Genomic DNA, 22,403 nt, shown 5'->3' with positions numbered 1-22,403 from the left:
GAGTTTGCCTTAAATCTCAAAGGAGACTTTGGACTTGGACTTTTCAGCAACGCTGGAACGTTAGGACTTTGGCAACTCTTAGAGATGGACTAAATGCCTCTTAAAAGGGACGTGTATGAGTCTTTGCAGTGTATGAGTTCGGGGTAGAATCTTATGGTTTGTGTCTGGATGTCCCCCCAAACCTTCATGAAGTCATAGGTGGGGGGGTTATCAGAGGTGGCTGGATCTAGAGTGTATGACTCTGAGATTAATTCATAGTACAATGCTGGGATCAAGGCCACTAGGATTTATGGTGTGAGTGCTATCTGCCCTAAGTAGCCAGGATAAAATATAAGGCATAAAAAGAGTTGTGGTCACCCCTTGCTTTGTTTTGCTACTTTCTGTCCACCATGAACTGTTTCTCCTCTGTGATGCCTGTCTGCCATCCACCCTGCCTTGGAGCTGGCTGACTAGGGGCTGAACCCTCTACAAACTGTGAGCTACATAAACCTTTCCTCCTTTAACTTTGGGTGTCGGGTATTTTGTCTCAGCAATAAGAAAAGTAACTAAGACGTGTGCTCTACCACGGTGGTGAAGACAAAGCCAAGTTTATGGAACTCAAAAGCAAATAAAGCTCTTATGCTGACCCAGAGCTCCGTGTACCTGTGGGTGAGGTGTTCCAGTTTGAAGATGTGCACGGTCTCCGTGTTGCTGGAGGCACACAGGAACTGCGAGTCCATACTGAAAACCAGAGAGCTGATTGTCACGTACCTAGGAAGAGCGAAGACGAACCAGTAAGCCAGAAAAATGAGCGCTGTTGCCTTTTCGTTCCAGATCAGTTTTGTGAGAAAAGTAAATGTGTGCTGAAGAACCTAGGTATTCCAAAACCCCTTCAGCGCCGAGTTATTCAGATTTAGAGAGCAACACCAGAAAGATGCACAAGGGGTCACGGTCTTAGGCGCAAACAATGAAGTGTGGCAGTCCTCCCAGCCAGGAGAGGGGAAGATGTGGGCCTTCCTGACACCGTGGAAGTCTTCCAGGTGCCCTGTGCATTGATCCAAGTGTGAAACTCTACAGCTGGTAAGACCCCAAACGGTCAGACCTTACTTCACTTTTTATTTCCATGGAAGAGAATTAGAAATTATTTTTTGGGTTGTGACTCCCTGGTTTTCTTATTTCTCCTCTGCTGGCTGTGTACCCCCGCAAAACAGACTCTCGTGGCTGAAGGCTTGTGCCGTGAAGTTTTACTAAGCCCTCCATGGAGCCCTGAACTCAGTTATCTGACTTTTCTTTTTTTTTTCTTCCCCCCAGTACCGGGAATCGAACTCACGACCTCGTGCTTGCCAGGCAGGTGCTGTGCCGCTGAGCTAAATCCCCAGCCTCAAACTCAGTTATCTGAGAAAGGAGTAACACTTCCTCTAGCTGAGAGGAGGCCACAGCCTCTGTCCTCTCCCTAGATGGCTGCCCACCGGCCACCAAAGCCCTGGTGTGGGGACTGGGAAATGGGTTTGACGCTGAGCACTGACCTCTTCATTCCTCTGCGGAACTCATAGAGCTTTTGCCCATCAGGTACCGAGAACACCCGGATGACTGTGCCCTGGAAAAGAAAGCAGGCAGACAGTTTCTAACCATTAGCGACTTTGCAGAGATGCCCCTTCCAGCAGTGGTTTGTTTCATTGGTGTTAAGCATCTGTCTCTGAGAAGGACGCACAAAGCGCTGGCACAGACGCATTTTTAATTATGTGTGTGCTGAATGAGCAGTTACTGAAACATGTTTTAGACACACCCTGCCTCTCTCTGTTCCCTGTGTGCACACGTATGTGCGTACGTATGCATGTGGGCACATATGTCTACCACACCACGATGGCTTCCTATAGCAGTCTCCCCCGCCTAGCAAAAAAGACCTGCTTTGCATGGCGTTTGAAATCCAACCTGATCACCTTCCCCGGTTATTCCACACAGAAGCAAGTGCTCTCTCCGGGTAACTAGCAAAGCCACATTCTGAAATGTAGCATCTCTCTGTTCCAGGGGCGCTATGCACGCACATTTCTCAAGAAGACCACAGTGCCTATGCAAAGTGTTTGCATCTTGCCTAGGACAGGCCTTTGGGCTACTGAATTAACAAGTCATCAGCAGACAACAACGTGCAAAGGCCAGAAGTTCTCACTCTGAAGTGCATTCCAAGCAAGCTGAGGGACCCGTCAGTCTCCAGGCCACCAGCCACGGTCCATCGGGTCTCTGGGCACCTGTGGCGGCAGCCGGCCAGTGAACCAGGCAGGAGGAGATGGGGGGCACTCACTTTCTCTGATGCGCTTGCTAGTTTGGAGCCTGAGGAGTTGAAGGTGATGGCAGCCAGCGTGCCCTCGTGGGCAGCAATGGTGCAGACTGTTTTCTGTGGGTGAAAAACAGAAGCAGACACTAGTGCCCTGGAAGACGATGGATTTCACCTTCTTCCTTCCTCTTTCTTTCCCTTCTATCTCCCTCACTTACTGAGTTTCCTGTCTGTCCCACAAGACCATTTGCATAGACTCTACGTGTCCTTTCAGTGGGGTCGTAATTCAAGAGCTACTCCATTTCTATCCCCTCTCCTGACCTCGGGAAGGTGGACATCGAACTGGGTGTCTGATATAGACTAAAGTCATAGTGGGCTTCCCCTTAAGGCAACTTCTCTAACCGGGTGTGGTGGCACACGCCTGTAATCCCAGCACTCAGGAGGCTGAGGCAGGAGGATTGTTGTGAGTTCGAGACCAGCCTGGGCTACAAAATGAGCTCAAGGCCCTCCTGAACTGCACAGTGAGACCCTGTCTCAAGAAGACAAAAAAAAAAAAAGAGGGGGGACTTCCCACCACAGATTGGGACTGTCCCACTCTGTGAAGCTTCAGACACCAGAGGGCTGTCTCAGGCCACCAGTGTGACCATCTGCCACCGGCTGGCAGGTAATTTCCATCCTGCTGTGGGTGTCTTGCCTTGGCCTGTCACACCGCTCAGCGTAGTGCAGGCTGACGGCAAAGCCAGGGCAAACGACCCTACCTCCTCCTCTACACCCAACCACCCCTGCCAGAAGCACGCCCAGCACCTCTTCCTCCACACCTCTCACCACCGCCACAGCACCGCCTTACGTCCTCCCTTCGCCACAGAGCCAAGCCAGGTGGCAGGGCCACTGTCAACTTACCAGGGAGCTTCCATCATAAAGCACAATCTCGCCTGTAGTCAGGCTTCCAGGATAGGCCAGGTAAGAATTGGAATGGTTGATAGAGAGGGCACACAGACCTGGAGAGGAATCAACAGGAGATGAAAAGCCAGGGTCCAAGGGACAGAAAACTGGAAGGGTGAAAGAGCACCCGCAAACAGCGCGACTAGAGTGCCACCTACTGGTGAGGGGAGGAATGGCTTTGGCACATTTCTGTGGATGACTCTAATCAAAAGATTCCAGTAAAGTCACAGAAGAATTTGACACCCACCATGACCCCTCCACATCCAAGCAATCAGAATTTAGAACGTTAAACATGCTCTTCTTCACATTTTTACTCCTGGGTTCTGAGATTACATCTACTTCTCTCCCAATTCCACTCCCTCTGGCACAGTGGTGGCGAACCTATGGCACGCGGGCCACAGCTGGTTATCACCGAAAGCTCTGAAGGGTTTGCCATCACCGGTCTAGGGCTACGAGAGAATCTACTCACAACTGAACTGAAACTTCCAATCATGAAGGGTCAGCACGTGTGAAGCCATTGGAGGTCCTGCCTCTGAGCCAAGATGGAGTGCCTTGCCTTTGGAAAAAAGTAAATGCCCAGAACGCTTTGGATGGAAGACGCTTCAACAAGCCCAGGGGCTGAAGCGCAATAATAGAGCGCTTGTCTAGCGCGTGTGACGCCGCGGGCTCCACCCCCAGTGCACACGGGCGCACGCGCACATGAGCTTCACCAATCCTTGCAGCTACAAAGGGCCAATCGAACCACTGCATGGACGTGACATAAGCCACTTCTATTTACAAAGGGATTCAGGGGCACGCGTTGGTCTGAACAACTTTTAAGTACAGGCTTTTTCACAGAGGAACACAGTTGTACGTGATAGCAGTGAATTCCAGGAATTGCACAGAACTGAAGCATTACCAAAACAGGAACTCAGAAGGTTATGTAAAAGGAACATCTTTTTAAATTGAAAAAAAGGTGACCAGCACTTTTGTTACAAGTTAGTGTATCAAATGGGTTTCCTAATTAAAGTATAAGGAGAACTCTGGATCAGGCTTGAAAGGCTCCTTACCAGATCTGCAGGGCAAAGAGAGGAGAAAAAAAATCAAACGGTTTTTGGGGCCTAGGGCCTGTTTCCTACTCTGGCACCGCGGGTGTGCAGCCGGCACGTCGCTCGCCAAGCTTAACACCAGGAGGAAAGCCGCTGAGCCCCGGCACCCGTAACTGTATGCGCTGGAATCGCCACAACCCCCAAGGTCACTCCTGGCCCTTGCCGGAAGAGGTCGCTCACACCTTCCCACTGCTTTGGGAACCCCAACTCCCCATCCCATCCCAGTTCTCTGCAATCCAATCCAGTCACTTCAAGAGCAGCGAGGCAGGGGGAAGATGCTTGGGGCCTGTAACACCCAGGAAGGAAGGAAGCCAGGAGACGGCCTGCGCTGGGCTGCTAGGTTCCTGGACAAGCAGTGGGCAGGGAGGGTAAGACAGACGTGGCGATGGCCCCGAGCCCTGTGCTGAAGAGTTACGATCTTACAAATGCACGAATGACAACTGCTGAGGGCTTCTAAACACACACACTGGAAAAAGGCGGCGTCAAACCACCGTGAGCTCCCACTTTGTACTAAGACGACTACCATAAAAAAGACAGACAGCACAGCTCGCTGTTAAGGAGACGGAGGCAACAGAAGCCCGTGCAGCACTGCTGGGAATGCAACGTGGGGCGGGGCTTTGGGACGCTGCCTGGCAGTTTCTCGAAAGTCAAACACGGGACGATCATAAGACCCAGAAATTCCACTACTGCATATGTACCCGCGAGAAATCCAAACTTCTGTCCACACAAAAGACTTGTATGTGAATGTGCGTGGTAACATTACTTATTATGGTAAAAAAGTGGGACAACTCAAAATATCTGCTGATGAGTGAATACAGTGTGGTGTATCTTTATAATATCACGGGGCAGTAAAAAGGAGTGAAGGACTGATACACGCTACAATATAAATGAGCCTTGAGAATGTGGTGACAAAAGCTAGACACAGAAGTCTATATTATAGGTATCCACTGACACGAAATGTCCAGAGGAGGTAAATCTACTGAGACAGAAAGTAGACAAAAAGTTGCCTAGGGATAGGAGAATGCAGGGTGATAACTAGGAGGTACCGGGTTTCTTTTGGGGAGTGGTGAAAATGTTCTAAAATTAACTGTGACAATGGTTACATAATTCTGTGAATATATGAAAAGTTATTCAATTATGTATTTTAGATGCGTGAATTCTATGGCATGTTAATTGTACCTCAATACCCTGTCCAGTTTTTTTAAAGAGATTGTGTTTTAAGAATATTTATCCAGCGGAGTCAGGCTGAGGACATGGTTCCACACACCCATCTGCTGCACGTGTATGTCTGGTTGAGGTGACTGTGGCCATTTCGGGCCTGACTCCTGTGAAGGGACTCCAGTGACGAATGTCTTTCCTGCTTTAACATCCCAGGGAGCAAGGCTTCCCTTACTCACATCCTTCCTCGGAAAGTATGCAGCATGTCCTTGTGGCAGAGACAGCGAGGAGGGAGCTGAGCAGGAGCCTTGGAAGAACGCTTCCACCTGCCCCCCAGAGTTCTGGGTTAAGATATAAGGCAGGTGCAGTGGTGCACGCCTGTAACCCCAGCACTTGGGAGGCTGAGGCAGGAGGATCGTTGCTAGTTTGAGGCCAGCCTGGGCTACAAAGTGAGTTCAAGACTAGCCTGAACTGCATAGCGAGACTGTCTCAAAAAAGACCAAAAAAAAAAAACCCAAAGATATAAATACCCCAGAAAGGAAGAAAGGCTTGAACATTTTTAGCTAACTGAATACCTAACATAGAGCTACATGGCCCTGGATTCTAACAAGAGAAGGACAGAGGATGACGGCTAGGGCAGGCACACTGTGACACATACCGTCTCTCTGATGGTGGTGCCTGGGGGCTTGTGCCTCTGCCAGTCCACCTGAATTTAACAGAGAAATCCTGTTCACAGATCCTTGCAGACTTAACGAAGGTCCCCAGAAATGCTTAAGGTGAGTTGCTTCCATTTCCGATGGTCAAGTCTCAGATATCCCAACCGGCTATGTGAACCTGTGCTGGGACGTGAGCAGGAAGACTTGCTCCGGGCCTCCCTGCCACCGCTCCACGGTCCTCTGATTCTGCCCCAGCTGTCACAGGAGGCCTTTTTAGGCAAGAAAATGGGCTATTTCTTGGTATTACTTTAAAATGTAAAAGTGATGGTACAGCAAATTTGCAAAGCCCAGAAAACACAGAGAAAAAAAAACTGCCCATGATTCTAAAACTCAGGTTTTTTTGCTCCTCTCAGCATTTGGGCTTATTTTCTTTGAGTCTTTTTTCTACACAGAAATGAGGTTTTGGACTTGTTGTAGACTTGACACATATTTTGGTAAATCACGATCAGCTGTCATTTCACTGAAATTGGCTGTACTTTTTCCACAGCTGGCATAGCAGGGCTTGCTATCAATCCAAGAACTAATGGCATCCCCAGCTGGAATGAGAAGGAAGTCCCATAACTCTCATTTTGATACTCAAAATACTACATGTCAAACTTTAGGCAATTCAGTGGGAACTGATTTTTAAAACTGTAGTTTCCTAATTTACTAATGCCCTAAAGCTACTTTTCAGGGCTGGGGATATAGCTCAGCGGTACAGTGTGCGCTTGACATGGATGATGCCCTGGCTCCATCCTCAGTCTCTCTCTCTCACACACACACACACACACACACACACACACACACACACACACACACCTTTCCAGGTTCCAAAAACTGAAAGGAGACACAGCTTCTGTGCCGTGCACAGCCCTATACAACTACAGAAGAGAGCGTTTTTACCAGCTGTGTTACCCTCCGCAGGAGGCGGACTTGCTGGTGTATGAACCACCACTCCGTCCCATGATTGCACTGCTGTGTAACACGGTATGCTCTCTCGTTTTCCATACGAAATGGTCAGGTTTGTGACCCCAATCCACACCCCATCCCAAGCGCTGCACTTGGCGAGACTTTCCACGGAGATTTCCAGGCCTGGCTGCTCAGGGCATAGACTGCTGTGCTAGCAGGAAATTAACTTCGAGCCCTGCCTGGCCAAAGGCTTTAAAGGAGGCAGCCTGCAATCTTCGGTACAACAGGAATGGGCATGGCTCAAATTCACATGGAAGGACGGAAATTTACAGCCCCCTTAGACACTGAGCGTAAAGCAACAGGGAGCCCTGTATCTAACTCATCCGCACTCGGTAGGGTGAAATACACTGGAATGTGTGTGCCGAAGCCAAGTGAACAAGTGACTCTGCTTCCCTGTGTACCCAGTACGAGCGTAGGAGGCCCAAACCCACACTTCCCATTTCACCGTTCTGTTCCGAACACAGGCTGGGCAGTGAGAACACACAAGGAGACTCCTGGCTTGTGCGGACTTTGTACCCGTGTTTCTGACAGCTTAGTGTCCTGAAGGTTCCCGAGCGAGGACGTGCTCGTGCTGTGCGGCGTGGACTTGGGCGGGGCTGCCCGGTGGGATGCGGGGCGCTGGTGAGTGACCCCAGCTGACTACACCGAGGACAGGGCAGCCTCCCCTTGACTCACACGCATGTGACCTCAGTCGACCCTCTCACGCAGCGCTGTGGGCTAATCATGATCATTTTACTACCCTAAAGTAAAAAAGCAAGTTCAGGAGAAGCTTAGGGGGCCATTTTAAATTTGGGACTTGCTCCTAAAATTCACACGGAATCAGAAAAGACCCAGAGTAGCCAAAGCAATCTTGAGCAAAAACAGCAAAGCTGGAGGTATCACAATTCCAGATTTCACGTTATATTAGAAACTGCAGTAAAAAATAACATGGTACTGGCACACAGAACAGATGTAGAGCAGCAGAGTAGCACAGGAGGCAGAGGAGCAACCCTGCACACCTACAGCCATCTGCTTCTCGATAAAGGGGCCAAAAGTATCCACTGGAGAAAAGGCAGGCTGCGTAACAACTGGTGCTGAGAAAAGTGGATATTCACTTGCAAAGGAATGACATGATCCCTATCTCTTATCCTGTACTAAAACAAGTCAGGATGGATCAAAGACCTAGATACAAGAACAGAAACTTTGAAACTCCTGGACAATGGCATAGGGAAACACTTGAAGCCACAGGCTTCCTGAATGGAACTCTAATAGCTCAGAAAAATATCCTGTAATCCCAGCACTCGGGAGGCTGAGGCAGGAGGATCGCTGTGAATTTGAGGCCAGCCTGAGCTACAAAGTGAGTTCAAGGCCAGCCTGAACCGCATAGCGAGACCCTGTCTCAAAAAGATAAATCATCATCAACAACAAATGGGATTACATCAAATTAAAAACCTGCACAGAAAATGAAACAATCAAAACCAGTAGAAGGCAACCTATGGAATGGAAGAAAATTTTTTACTAACTACTTTTCTGATACAGGAGTAATACCTTAAATATACTGTATAAAGAATGCAAAAAAAATTTACCTCCTAAAACAAATGACCCAATCAAAAACGGACAAATGAAATGAGTAGACACTTCTCAGAAAAAAAGTACAAGTGACCCACATTTAAAATCTGCATCATCTCTAGCCATTAGGGAAATGCAAATTGAAACTAGTCTCAGGCTCCATCTTACCCCAGCTAGAATGGTTATCACCAAGAACAGAAAGAACAACAAACGCTGGTGAGGATATGGGGAAAACCGAACCCTTCTACATGTTTGGTCGGAATTTAAACTAGCACAACCACTGCGGAAATCAGTATGGAGATTCTTCAAAAAGCTAAACATAGAAAGTCTGTCTGAGCCAGCAACACCTCTCCTGGGTATATTCTCCAAAGAACTGAAAAGCACTGTACTATAGTGACAGATGCATACAGTGTTTATCCCACTGCAACTCACAATAGCTAATTTATGGAAACAACTTACACGCCACCAGGAGATGAACAGAGATAGAAAATGTACATATACATGATGGAATATTGAAGAGTGAAATCATGTCACTTGCAAGAGAATGGATAAAACTTGAGACCATCATGCTAAGCAAAATAAGCCAGCCTGAGAAACTTAAATATTGCATGCCTTCTCTTATATGAGAAACTGAATATATAAATAGTAAGTGAATAAAATATGTTACATACATGTACCAATTCCCTAAAATGAACATTGTCATTCTGTATCACAAACACAGACTAAATACATACATACATACATACGTTTGGGATTTGCAAAGGTCTTGAGTTATTGCTTCAAATAATATAAGAGGTCTAAAAGGTCACATTTTGGCCAACCTGACTAGAGTCTTTGCAAAGGAAATGCTTAATATATCCCTGGGTCCCTTTATCTGAGACCAAGAAAAACTTCCCAATAATTTTTCTTGAGATAAAAGTTATTTCCTTTATAAACAATACACATCCTTTCTAATAGGAAACACAAATAATCCCACATTTTAAACCTTTTCTCTCGGTTTTTGTGTCCCTATAAAAAGCAAGGCAGCCAACAGTTGAAGAGAAATAACTACAGTCACGCACCACATAACAACACTAGTGCAATGACACACCACGCACACTAGGGACACACAGCACAGCTTGGGCACGCAGTAGGTTGCTGCACTATGTACATTCCTGTACGCACATTCTATGATGTTTGTACAATGATGAGATCACTTAACTTATCAGAATGCATCCCTGTCATTAAATGACACCTGCCTGTGTATTTGATAAAAAACAAGGGTCCATGGAGACAAACTTCTGTCTTCATGGAGAAAGCATGTCTCACTGCTGAAGAAGGCTTGTGCTCCAGTCTGAACAGCTCAGTACACGGCATGAGGGGGGAAGGCATGAGCGGGGAAGGTGACTGACTGTGCTTAACTGCACACTTTTTCAAAGAAACTGGGAACCAGAGCAGCTTCGCACTTGCAGCAAGCTGGGTGGGACCCTTCACAAAGGAGTCAGCACCCAACTCAGCCCCACCCTGCCCCAGCGCTCCACCCACATTCTGATTCAGGGCCTCTCATGCCCATCAGAAGAACACATCTTTCTCCCATTGCCTGCACTCCACGGTCAGAGTGGTTCCACCCTACAGCAGGCTGTACAGTCTGCAGAACGGTCCTGAAGGGAACCAGTGCCGGCTGGCTGGGCTCCCAGAGAGCACCTACGCTATCTATATGAATGTGTCTACGGTGCCAGCACACAGCACATCTGCAGTAACTAGTTTCCAAGTTGCTTCAACCCTGCGTTTCTAAAACAAAGACTATGATCACAATTCCTTTCCCTGCTGTCTTAGTTACTTTTCTCTTGTTGCTGAGACAAAATACCTGACACCCAAAGTTAAAGGAGGAAAGGTTTATTTAGTTCAGTTTGCAGAGGTTTCAGTCCACAGTCAGCTGGCTCCAAGGCAGAGTGGCATGGCAGAGGAGAAACAGTTCATGGTGGGCAGAAGGTAGCAAAGCAACAAGGGATGGCCACAGCTCTATGTGTTGTATCTTATCCAGGTTACTTAGGGCAGGTAGCACTCACACCCTTAATCCTAGTGCCCTCAATCCTAGCATCACACCATGAATCCATCCCAGTGTCACACACTCTGGATTCAGCAACCTCTGAGAAACCCCCACCTGCGCCTGCATGAGGCTCTGGGGGGACATCTAGACACAGCCAAAACACTTGGTATCTTCTCTTTTGTGAACGACGCCTAGGAGTCATTATCTCACAGAACTTTTTAATGGTCTTGATGACTGAGACTCTAAAGCCCTGAAATCTGAGGTGGGAGCACAGCTCCGTGTTACAGCATGTACTTAGCATGTGTGATGCTCTGGGTTTGATCCCAGCAACACACATACACACATGCATGCATATATGCAGGCACACAGAGACAGAGAGAGAGGTGAGATCAAAAGGCTGTCTATGGAAGTGAGATGAGGAAGGAAATAAAGCACAGGAAATAGTTATTGCACATCAAGTCCTATCTTGGTCACCTGCACAAATGTCAGCTCGTTTATGCTCAGCTGATGCTGGGGACGCCTGTCACTGCTCCATGTTACCAATAAGGAGACAATAAGGCTCAAAAAGTCCAGGTTATCCATAGAAATCTTGAAATCTCATGCAAGTCAAAGAGCTAAGAAGCTACGGTAAATAGAAGCAGCCCTTTAATGACACTAACTTGGAATACAGTTTATAAACGTGAACGGAATCATTAGATACACACATTGCTCTCCTGTGATGACTGTCCCTGCCCCCTTCCAGGAAAGGATTCCTTCTCAGTCACTTTTAGCTCGGTGAATTTCGTAAAATGTTATCATGTTATTTCAATCTAATTCAAACTATTCCCATTCTTACAAACCAGACAAGTATTAAATAGTGCTAAATCTTGAGAAGAACTTAGTCTAGTACCCTAGCACATCACTCAAGTAGAGAAATTTCTTTGCAATGTAATGAAACACATTCTTTATGGTTCAGATTATCCTTTGCCTAGCCATGAAGATACACCAAGTCAAAACTTGCTTATAATTATTGCATCTACTTCATACTAAACAACCACAAAAAAGGGTCAGGGTAAACACCTTTCAACTTCAGACACATGAACTCTCCTACGCAGATACCTTACGTGCCTCAGCCCATTTGCTCACACAGGCTTCTCCGAGGCTGTGACGAAGACCACACAGCTCCCCCGGAGAACCCACAGCCTGTTACAATTTGAATCTGCCAGCAGGAAAACTTCATGGAAAACACTATTAAGACAACAAAGCATACACACCCCTTCAGGTTTTCAGTCCAGTTAGAAATACAACATAGGAAAGAGCTGCTTGGACGTGAAATTTGGGTTGTTGATTCTGTTGCTGAAGCTCACCTGTTGGATTTGCAGGAATATCCAGAAGGGTCTTCAGCAGCTTCATATCCTTAATGTTGTGGATATAAATGGACTCTTCCAGGCACACCAGCAACCTCTGTAATCACAAAGATCATAAATCTCCTGCACAGACTCTGTGACAAGGGACCTACCCAAATCCAAACTGCTCATCTTCCATTCAGTCCAAACTTGATCTTAGGCCTAAAGGAGAAAGGATTTTGACGATGTCTTTTGAAGGCCACGTTTATTATGGACATGAATACACACATCACTATCCACTTGAACAGAAGCTTGAAACACATCTTAAGATATTTTATGTAGAAATGAGACCTGCCGACCAATCTCTCTCCCCTCTCTCCTCCTCTTCCTCCTCCTCCTTCTTCTACTTCTGTCCCCCACCCCCATATTGTCTTTCTCTCTGGTACTTCCCTTTCCTAGAAAAGGGATTCCTGAACACTTGATCATATTCTCTTTTTCACTGAAGATCATTTGGAGCCACCCCCCTGGTTCTTATTTCTACTTGACAAGCTGCCTTTCGATGCTGGTGACAAAGGTCTCCCTCAGACCAGTGTGGATTCCTTTGCAGTCTCTGTATCACTGAACCTCAGGTTTTACCCCTCTCCAAGTACAGGCTGAACCTCCCTGATCCAAACTTTCAAGATGATCTGGCTAAATTTGAGCATCAGCACTTAAAAATGTTCAGATTCTGGATTTTTGGATTAGGAATGCTCAACCAGCAAAGTCTATACACATATTCCCAAATCTGAACAACTCTAAAATCTGGGGCCTTTCTGGTCCCAAGCATCTTTACATAGGGGATAATTTGACTTCAGTGACCAGCTTTACCTTCATTCAAATTCTCCTCCAGATCCAGTGCCGTGCCACTCCCTACCGCCCTGTAAAGGGAGCTGGGGAATCCCTCGTGTTGATGCTGTGGAAGTCAAAGGGCCCTGTCCCCACCCGGCTCCTCCCTCAGGCGCTCTCCCACCCAGTGCCTTCGGATCCCTCTCTTCCGCTTTCTCGGAGAGCCTGCCAGGTGAGAACCTCTTGCCAAGGTGCTGCTCCGTGTTATCAGGGGCGGGAGGCGGAGCCCAGCCCAAGCCCGGGGCAGGCACTGGTGAGGAGGTGCTGGGAACAGTGGCGGTCAGACCCCACTCCCCACATCCCGAGCAGCTGCCTACAGCCCTGCACAAGCCTGACTAGGCTCCTCCAGGCTAGAGCTTCTCACACTTGGATGAGCACCAGACCCACCCAGGAGCCAAGCCCTGAACTCCAGGGAGCCCAGCTGGGGACATCTTTAACCAAGGACATCCAGGGAGCCCAGCTGGGGACATCTTTAACCAAGCATCTTTATGATCAACACAGGACTGGGGATCCAGTGCTCTCGGGCCAGATCCCCTGAAGCCCAGGAACACCAGTTACAAGGGAAGGTATCTGAAAATATTACCAAAAAGGTGGCAGGCTCTCCTCCAGGGGAAGTTCATTTCTACTAAGACTCCTGGTAGATGAGAAAAATGGAGACTAACAACTTTAACTAGGTAGAAAAATAAAGGTTAGATGCTTCTTTATATTTTAATTAAGTCTCTATGCTACAGGTCTGAGACTGGGTGCTCAGAAGTTAAAACAAAGTTCTAACAGAATCTCAAGGTTGATGACAAATATTTGTTTCTCTGTGAAGTACCTATTGTCTCATTTACCTGATTGCCACACTTTTAGCAGCATAAATCACAGTCTGGACAACTTTCTTTCCTGCTTGTTTCTGCTCTGAGGCGTCTGCATCCTCCTGCGTCCCCTCCCAGCCCTGCACCCGATCCCCACAACAGCAGGGCCCCACACGAACTTCCAAGCTTGGCTGATCTGATCAACACTGCTTCCCATCCACTCTACTAGTGCCATCTGCTCTGTGTCCCACTCAGCTGAATTTCTAGCCAACCCCACATTGGCTGCCGAGAAGAATTAAAAGGGAGAGAAAATGAAAGGAAGCCCTGGGAAGGAACAAGGAGGCTTCTTATCTTGTTTCAGGTTAAAGCGTGCTTCGAGAATGAGCAAAGCCTGGTAACTGCCTTCTGCTGTCTGTCTGTCCATCCGCATATCTATCTATCTACCCACCTACCTATCTTCTATCATCTCCTATCTATCATCTAACTACCTATCTGTGGTACTTCACACTGAACTACATTCCCAGCTCTTTCTTTTTGTTTGTTTTTTGAGACAAGGTCTTGCTATGCTGCTCAAGCAAGACTCAAACTTTCCATCCTCCTGCCTCAGCCTCCCAGAGTACAGATTAGAGGTGAGTTTCCTCATGCCCAGCGGTAGCTGCTTTCCTAATCACTCTGCACCAGAACCATGGCCTTGCCTTTAACTCAGCCCATTCTTGGTCACTCTGACTTTCACCCACTCTCTTGGGTTTATGAGTAGTATTCCTTTGCAGCAACTTTAAAAAATATACGGCGTCTGCTGCGGAGCACCATAGCTTTAGCCTCAGTGGCATCCATCCAACCAAACTGCAGTTGGATAACCAGAAGCAAAGGTCAAAGAACTGTCAAGCTTCGTATATCTTAACTACATCTGGTTTATTGTCTTTATCCCATAAGATACACTTCACAGTTAAATACAAGAAGTATAACATCAAGTAGAAGTGAGACTTATTACTCTTCCTGAAGACTTTTCCTTTCTGTATATTCAGCAGAAAACAGAGATTTCTGTTTCCTTGCAATTCCTTATACAAATCTGTCATCTTTTTCCTGTCTTAGAAAGTAGCTGCGTGCCCGAGGATGACGCAGCAGGCTACCCACTGCCACTGCTCCTGGCCCGTGGCTCTGCAGGACTGTGGGCCCCCAGCTGCCACCGGGGGACTGTCATAGTGAGGAGCTCTAAACCTAAACCTGAAACTTTTCAGAAAAGCAAACCCCAAACACATTTCAGATCAGCCTCAAGTAACTTTCTTGGGCAAAGTATTGCTCAAGAGAGAACAGTTAGACCTGGCTTCCCATTAGCTTGGTTATCAACTGCTGAGCAGTGCTGAGAGCATGGTCTTCACCTATGATGGGGCATGAGACCCTCAGGTTTGTGAGTGTCCTGCTGGGCAGCGGCTGACACTCATGGTTAACAGACTCACACACTTAAAGAATCCTTCCTTGTCCCACTGGCTAAAGAAAATACCACAGAGGAGCAGAGTAAGTGCACAAGTAAACACAACAGATACTATTCCAAGGTTCTTATCTTAACATGTGACTCAACAGTCTTAAAAAGATAATTAGGTATGAGGAAAAGACATTTAACTTCCATATACTGGCCACTACTGTGTACAAAAATAAAAGTTCTCCAACAAAAGTTACAATGCTACTAAGAGATCTCAGAGAAAGGACTGGAGCAGAGAATTCTGCTTAAAAGCTTTCATCTAGAACACTCTCAGACTGCCTTCCCCGTTCTTGACAAGAACGCAGACTTTTTTTCTTTCTTACGCCTGCTACTTCTCACTGACAAGTCCACATGCTTCATTTTCCCGGCCATTTTTCTACCACCCGACTTTCTGGACACTCAATCTAAACAGCTGATTGACTCAAAGCAGCAGTCTCTTCCTGCTCTGAAACTGAAGAAAGCATTTTGTTTCACTGTAAAAAAAAATAAATAAGGGTGCTGGGGATATAGCTCAGCTGCACAGCACCTGCCTGGCAAGTGTGAAGTCCTGCGTTTCACTTCTGGTACCAAAAAAAAAAAAAAAAAAAAAAAATTAGTACTTAATAGTTTAGGTATAAAGAAAAAAAAAAAGGCCTCAGTGAATGCAACCACCTCCACCTTCCTGGGAATACTTAATTGAACACAGAGCTCTGGATACTCCCAAAAAAGGTCTCTTGATGTACTTATATAATAGCCAGCTAACAGGCACTTCTGACCATTTTTCCACCAAGTTTTAAAGTACTAAGCAAAACTGCCATGCCTCTGATCTCACAGGATGTAAAATGCAGTAACTGCAGAGGAGATCTGCTGATACCCCAAATGCTTATTTCACAAGGGTTTATAATTTCAAAGCTAATGGATTACATATACTGCATATCTGAGATAAGAGTAACCCTTTCTTCAACAAAGAAAATGCTCCAGAAAACATCTTTAGGGATGAGCTGGAAAAAAAGGAAAATGGAAGCCTAAGACCTCATAGCTGAGCTGCCAGGAGAGTCCATATAGATGACTGTGGGGCGCAGCTGAAGCTAGAAAGTAATCACATGTGCGGGACAAAGCCGGCCCAAGAACACGGGAGCTCCTCCAAGCGCGTAAACAAGCCATTGTAGCTTGTTAACTGACTGCTGGGCAGAGAGGCTGAAATTAATCAACCTCTCGAGGGTATAAAATAAATGCTCTACTGTTTTGGGGCAGTTCCCCTTCTCTGCTCAGGAGAGGACCTCTACCTGACCCCAGCTTTTTGTCTCTTGTCTATTTTTTCATCATTCTCGTGGTTGTTCCTTCCTGGGGTACAGCAAGAACCAGCGGATCCTTACAGATGACGGAAGGGCAATTTCTCCATCTGCCTTCAGAACTAACCCAAGAGGACCACACATCCATCCTCAGCAGTCTCGTTTTCAGAGCAGAACCACCTGCTGCAATGAATGCCACTGTCTAGGCCAAGGTCAGAAGACTCGTTCTTCTGGTTTCACATTCACAGTGGGTCCGTAACTTGTATGTCTCCCTGATGGGTAGTGCTGAACCACTGGTGGTACATGCATGACTGTTTCAATGGCTGGCGTGGGACAGCCATGCATGTATCACTGGTGGTTCAAGCTGTTGGCAGCATGTAAGGTGACCCTGCGGAGGCTCAAGGCCAGAGTTCTAACCTGTTCCTACTGGTACCCAGTCAGCACCCTATCCAGGGGCAGAAGGTACATGGCTGACACTGGAGAGAGAATGCAGGCCGAAGGATCAAGGAAAATTCACCACTAAAAAATAAACAAAATGGAGTGGATGCTGGCTATACTATGCCTAAGGAACCACACACGCAAGTTAAAATCAAAAATCATTATTAGCGTTTGATGCTTGTTACTTATCTCAGTAGTGAGAACTGAACCCATGGAATTCACACCAACCCATGTCCTAAACATGTTAAAATCATCTTTAGCATTTGATGATTGCTTAAATAATTAAATGACAGAGCCACATCCCAAGCCCTTTATTTATTTTTAATTTTGAGACAAGAGTCTTGCTAAGTTGCTAAGTTGTCCAGGCAGGGCTCTAACTTGAGATCCTCCTGCCTCAGCCTTTTAGAGTGCTGAGATTACAGCTGTTTGTCACCACACCTGGCTGATGCTTATATTAAAGATACTGGTCTTTTTTTTTTTCCCCACTCAGTAGAAGCCATGAAACCTTGAGAGCTTTTGCCTCCTTACCTGCCGGTTCAGCTTGATGGATAAGATATTGCTGGAGTAGCTGTAGTTGCAGATCTCTGTGCCTTTCTTGAAGTGATACACGTTCATCTGCCGTGGCTTTGTGTGACTGACCACCACCACCAGGCTGCTGGAGAAGAGGCGTTCCACAATGTAGACATTGGGGATTTCGTCTGGAGGGAGAGCAGCACCTAGGTCACTTTGAGGGTCACTGCAGGGGAGCTTGTTGACTGGTGCTGACCATCAGCAGACATCCATGGCCGCCCCTACTACCCCTTCCCACCAGAGAGCCTTGACCATCTCCCAGGGCAGCCCTCAGTGCAGGAGATGCCGGTGACCAGAATCACCTGGAACGCTGTATGCATGATGGAATCACCCCCCAGGCCCGAGGGCTCCACTGTTCCTCCTGTAAAATACATTCAGAAGGTATGGCAACCTCAATCCACCCTTGCCCTAAAAGAGATTTCAAGGATGTGATTACTGGGTGGGCAGCCACCGTGTTCAGAATTAATTTTTGTCCTGCTAGAGGGATACTGTCTGGGGAGGGGGTTTAGTAACACTGTTAAATCTGAGCTCCTCTCTGTGTCTTTCTGTGCACCCCGGGCCTCTCTGCAATTCTTTTTCTATTGAAGACAGTCTGGACATCAGTATTATGAGCAAGAAAGCACTTCCATTTTCAATACCGGTAAGACCTCTGTGTCTTCCTGAGACCATCCAGTCATGTGCCTGCCTGGCCCGTGCTATGGGAAGTCCCAAGGGATCAGGATGGGGCGACACAGAGCGAAATATTCATAAAAATGGTGTAATAAAAATAGCATTTTACAAATAAAGTAAGACACCCCCCCCCAAATATTCTTTACCAAGCCACTTTCTTTCCAGGAAACCCAAAGGTATTATAGACATATTTTTTACTATTATGTTGGCAGAAAGTGTTACCCTGAGAAAAATAGTCATATTTCTAAGATGAATTATTTTTAACATTTGCTAGGAATATATCAACATTTTCAACATGGGCCATGTAAATAGGATAGTGTTGCTTTATTAAAGCAAATAAAATACTTTCCTGACCAAATAAATTGTATCAATAACCTATAGTGCCAATACAATGGTAAAAAGGAGTCCTGAGTGATCTTTCGGTTTGACAATCATCAACAATGACAACTGTGTACTAAACATATGGCAAGTATCAACAGTATGATTTCAGACAAAGGATTTCTTTATATAACCAAGGAAATGTTCCCTAAATTACTGCCAAATTTTAGTAAGAGCTTCACTGTAGTTTTTAAGCAAGTGGAGACATCAATTTATATTTAAGTCTGAAAAACACCGACTTCTTGATTTTGATGGCTGAAGGAAGAAAAAGCAGGAAGCTCAAGATTAAAGCCAAGAGAAAGGAGTTGGTGTCTCTGAGATTTCTTGCACGTGGGTGGGGGCACATGCAAGCATGTGCACGCGCACGCACACGCACACACACACACTTACTATTCCCATGGACTTGGTCCAGTTGCTCCACAGAACTCAAAGAAAACAGCTTGTAACCAGCTTTGGTTCCAATTGCTAGGGACCTGTGGAAGATAGGGACATCGTGGGAATGACAAAAAGTACTATATTCTAACCACAGCTCTACCTGAAAATAGAAACCTCTTTCTCCCAGGTTCATGAAGTGCACGTAAATGTGTATCTCCAGGAGCTTAGATCTTTGATAACTCCTTAAATGGTGGAAGCATGCCTTGGTAGATACAGTAAAAAGAAAAAGCAAACAAGAAAAGCAAAGGAGGAGGACAGAAATTGCACGGGTTGTGGAATTAAGCAAGCTGTAAAACCTACCAGAGGTTGTGCTTTCCCAGCTGGGCAGGTATAAGAAAAATGGAATGTTTAAGAATATTCACAATAGCTCCATCTACAACATGATCAGGTGTTTGGGAAGCACTTTTACCTAGAGGGAAATTATTTTTTCTTTTCTCAATGAATCTTTTTAGTTTAAAAAAAGAAATACACACATGCATAGTAGGCACAGTAGGTAACTTGTAGGCAAGAATTGAAAATATGTTTCCTTTTATTCGTTTCCAAGAAAACATCTCAGATAATTTATATACTTTGTAAACTCAATTTGGAAGCTTAACTAGGTTCTCTCAAGCACTCTCCTTTCCGGCCAGGGTTGAAAACTGTGCTGTATGCCTTTATCACAACCAACAAATACAATAAAAACTAAGTATTTACTGGGTCAATGTGGTCTAAAAAACAAAACAAACTCATTTTCCTTAGTTTTCCACTTTTTAAAGAAGCAAGGTATGGGGGCTGGGGATTTAGCTCAGCGGCAAAAGCACCTGCCTCGCAAGCGCAAGGTCGTGAGTTCGGTTCCCGGTACCAGAGAAAAACCAAAAAAAAATTAAAAAATAAAAAAATAAAAAACATAAATAAAGAAGCAAGGTATGAATCCAATTTTCCTTGCATGAAGCCCACTCCCAATAAGCAATCGGACCCCTAAGCATGTCCACCTGGGGAAGACGGGCTGTCAAAGTTGAAATGGACCTTAAGATGGTTTAGTTCAACTTCCTCACAGCAACTATATGCAAAGGTGAGCTTCCTTCTTCTCGGGGAAGCACATACTAAAATAAGCAGCTTACAAGCCTGGATGCCAAGGCTCCGGTTTCACCAAACTAAAAAGAGATGACCACATGATTTTTCCCTAGAATTTTTTTTCAGTCCAAATATTTGTTCTTTCCTGAGGACAGGGACAGGAAGCTACAGTCAGCTGGTTTCAACTGGTTTGTCTCTCAGCCCTCCAACCTGCTGACAAGCGAAACACCAGTGGAATCATTTGCCTAACAGTAGCGCAGTTAGAACTAGGGTTTGGTGTCTAGAACATCAGACAAATGGCAACCCAATTAGCAAGGAGCATCTTCAAACTTTCAAATACGCTCTAAAGTGTTTAAAAATTTTCTTCACATAAACTTTTCCACATATACAGACACATTTAATTGCAAACAGGTTTGTAAAGCTTGCAAGCAGGAACAGAAGTTTTGCTTTGTTTTGTTTTGGGTGTTTTTTTTTTGTTTTTTTTTTTTTTTTTTTGTTTGTTTGTTTTTTTGACAGGGTCATGTTATGTTGCCCAGACTGGCCTCAAATTTGTGGGTTCAAGTATTTTTCCTACCTCAGCCTCCAGGGTAGCAGTCACATGCCAGCATGGGTGTCTCCGAGGGCGGGGGTAAAAAAAAAAGAAAAAAAAAAAATATATATATATGGCTGAGTGATCACTCTTATGTTTTAAGTGATTGCTCAAGAAACACAAAGGATTCTGAATCAAGGAATTTAGATTTATATTTTATTTTCTCCATAAAAGTTTTCTGTAGGAACAAAATTTTTATGGCTCGGAGGAATGAAGTTTGGGACAAATACGTATCATTAGTCACATTTTAAAATGTATCCAAGCTGTCTGGCATAGCACCAGGCACAAAATATGCATATAGAACACGGGTGGGGATTAGTTGCTAAACATAAAGTACAAATGCAGGACACTGGTAAAGATTATTCTCTTTACTAACCTTCTCCAGAAATAAATCCCAAACTCTGGATCCCAAACTCAGCCTACAGTTATCCAAAAAAAGACAAAGATTCACCTAAAGACATTCGATAAGGGGCTTGACTTATTTTAAAATCCAATGTCATACCCTCTGCAGCTCAAAGCAAATCACTGTGACAAGAACTTTTATTTATAGTCGAGAGAGCCGCCCAATAGAGCTTTCATCCAAGAAAACACAACTAACAGGAGAGACGAAGGAAATTAACTTTCAAAGCACCCTATAGTTTTGAAAATAACATTTTCAAACACTTGCCATAGGAAGCCAGTCTTTCTATTATTTTATAACTAGAGTTTTAAAAAATCATGTTTTCCACATCTAATGATGTCACAAAACAGAATTTAGAATATTTACTACTTATAGGCAAACTAATGCACCTCCCTAACCTGTGTTCATTTGGGAAGGAAAACATCACCAAGGCATTTCAAAAGATACATCCTCTTGCAAAATGTTTCTTACAAAACTGCAAAATTTTATCTGTACTATCATGCGAGTTTCACCTAAGAGCAGATGCTGAACACAATTTGTTGTAAGCAGCCTTGGGGCAAAGAAAAAAAAGGCATGGAAAATATTAAAGGGCGTTACACGTATCATTTTGTGGCTCTTACATGCATACGGGGATTTGAAGATGTTGTAATACATACTTTTTATTGTGGGTAGTAGTAGACATACAACTTGAAAGTCACTCTTCTAACCAAGGTGCTGAGCTACTGGACTACATGATTACACAGACAGTTTTTTTTTTTTTTTTTTAAACAAAGACATATTGTTCAGTGCAGGGTGTTTTTAAACAGAAACACAAAGGGAATGGAAACCAGGCTGCTTATGGTACAAGATGGCCTTAATTACACCACTGAATGTTCAATATTAGCTCAGTCACGAGCAGGCAGGGCGCAAGCCCGAATCCAGACTCCAAACAAGGGTCGCAGCAGGAACCGGTACAGCAGGAAGCGGAAGGCTGGGACGTGGTCATCCCCGCCCGGGCTGCCTGATGCTCCGGGTGCACGTTCCACAGAGATCATTCCCTGCGGTTCCCGGGGCTCGCTTCCGCGGAAAGGGGGAAAGAAATAGGCATTTGCCTCGGAGACAATCCCGCGGATGCCCGCAACCCAGATCGGCAATTCCCAGCTCTCCGAGCAAATGTGAAAGTCGGGGCGAAACATCAAGAAAATGCACTCAAAAGCAACAGGGTTAGAGTCAGGGAGAAAGCAATCCGGGCCGAGGGAGGCCCCGAACCCCCGGAGGGAGGCGCGGGGTGAACGGGCGGGCGCCGCGGAGGCACAGGCGGGCGCGCGAGGGTTCCTGGCATCCTCAGCCGCCGGGCCGCACGCCCGGGCCGCGGATAGGCTGCGGCCGCCCGAGGCCCGGCCCAGATGCCACGTTGAGACGCTCAAGGACAAATGGGAGCGTGCTTCCTGGAC

The 22,403-nt window shown here is 45.8% G+C and overlaps 2 protein-coding genes across 4 annotated transcripts in view; one reads left to right on the top strand and one right to left on the bottom strand.

Annotated features, from left to right (window-relative positions):
• Window positions 1-2,272, top strand: part of Arsg (arylsulfatase G) — a 148,891-nt gene extending 146,619 nt beyond the window's left edge. The window contains exon 14 of the mRNA XM_013503204.1: window positions 2,008-2,272. The gene's annotated coding sequence lies outside the window, so the exon portion shown is untranslated. The remainder of the gene's footprint in view (window positions 1-2,007) is intronic.
• Wipi1 (WD repeat domain, phosphoinositide interacting 1) overlaps window positions 1-18,966 on the bottom strand; it is a gene marked incomplete at its 5' end in the record, with an annotated part of 31,133 nt that extends 12,167 nt beyond the window's left edge. For all 3 annotated transcript variants that reach the window (XM_013503209.1, XM_013503210.1, XM_013503211.1), the window contains 7 exon segments: window positions 643-750; window positions 1,506-1,576; window positions 2,279-2,371; window positions 3,152-3,249; window positions 12,027-12,123; window positions 17,405-17,574; window positions 18,884-18,966. In XM_013503209.1, the coding sequence (XP_013358663.1) occupies window positions 643-750; window positions 1,506-1,576; window positions 2,279-2,371; window positions 3,152-3,249; window positions 12,027-12,123; window positions 17,405-17,574; window positions 18,884-18,966 (720 nt within the window).
• Between the last annotated feature and the right edge of the window lie 3,437 nt (window positions 18,967-22,403).

The sequence above is a fragment of the Chinchilla lanigera genome, unplaced genomic scaffold (genome assembly GCF_000276665.1).
Source record: "Chinchilla lanigera isolate Chin_1 unplaced genomic scaffold, ChiLan1.0 scaffold00077, whole genome shotgun sequence".
In the NCBI taxonomy this organism is placed as follows: Eukaryota; Metazoa; Chordata; class Mammalia; order Rodentia; family Chinchillidae; genus Chinchilla; species Chinchilla lanigera.
Note: the sequence above shows the minus strand (reverse complement) of the source record. Positions and strands in the feature narration are given on the sequence as shown.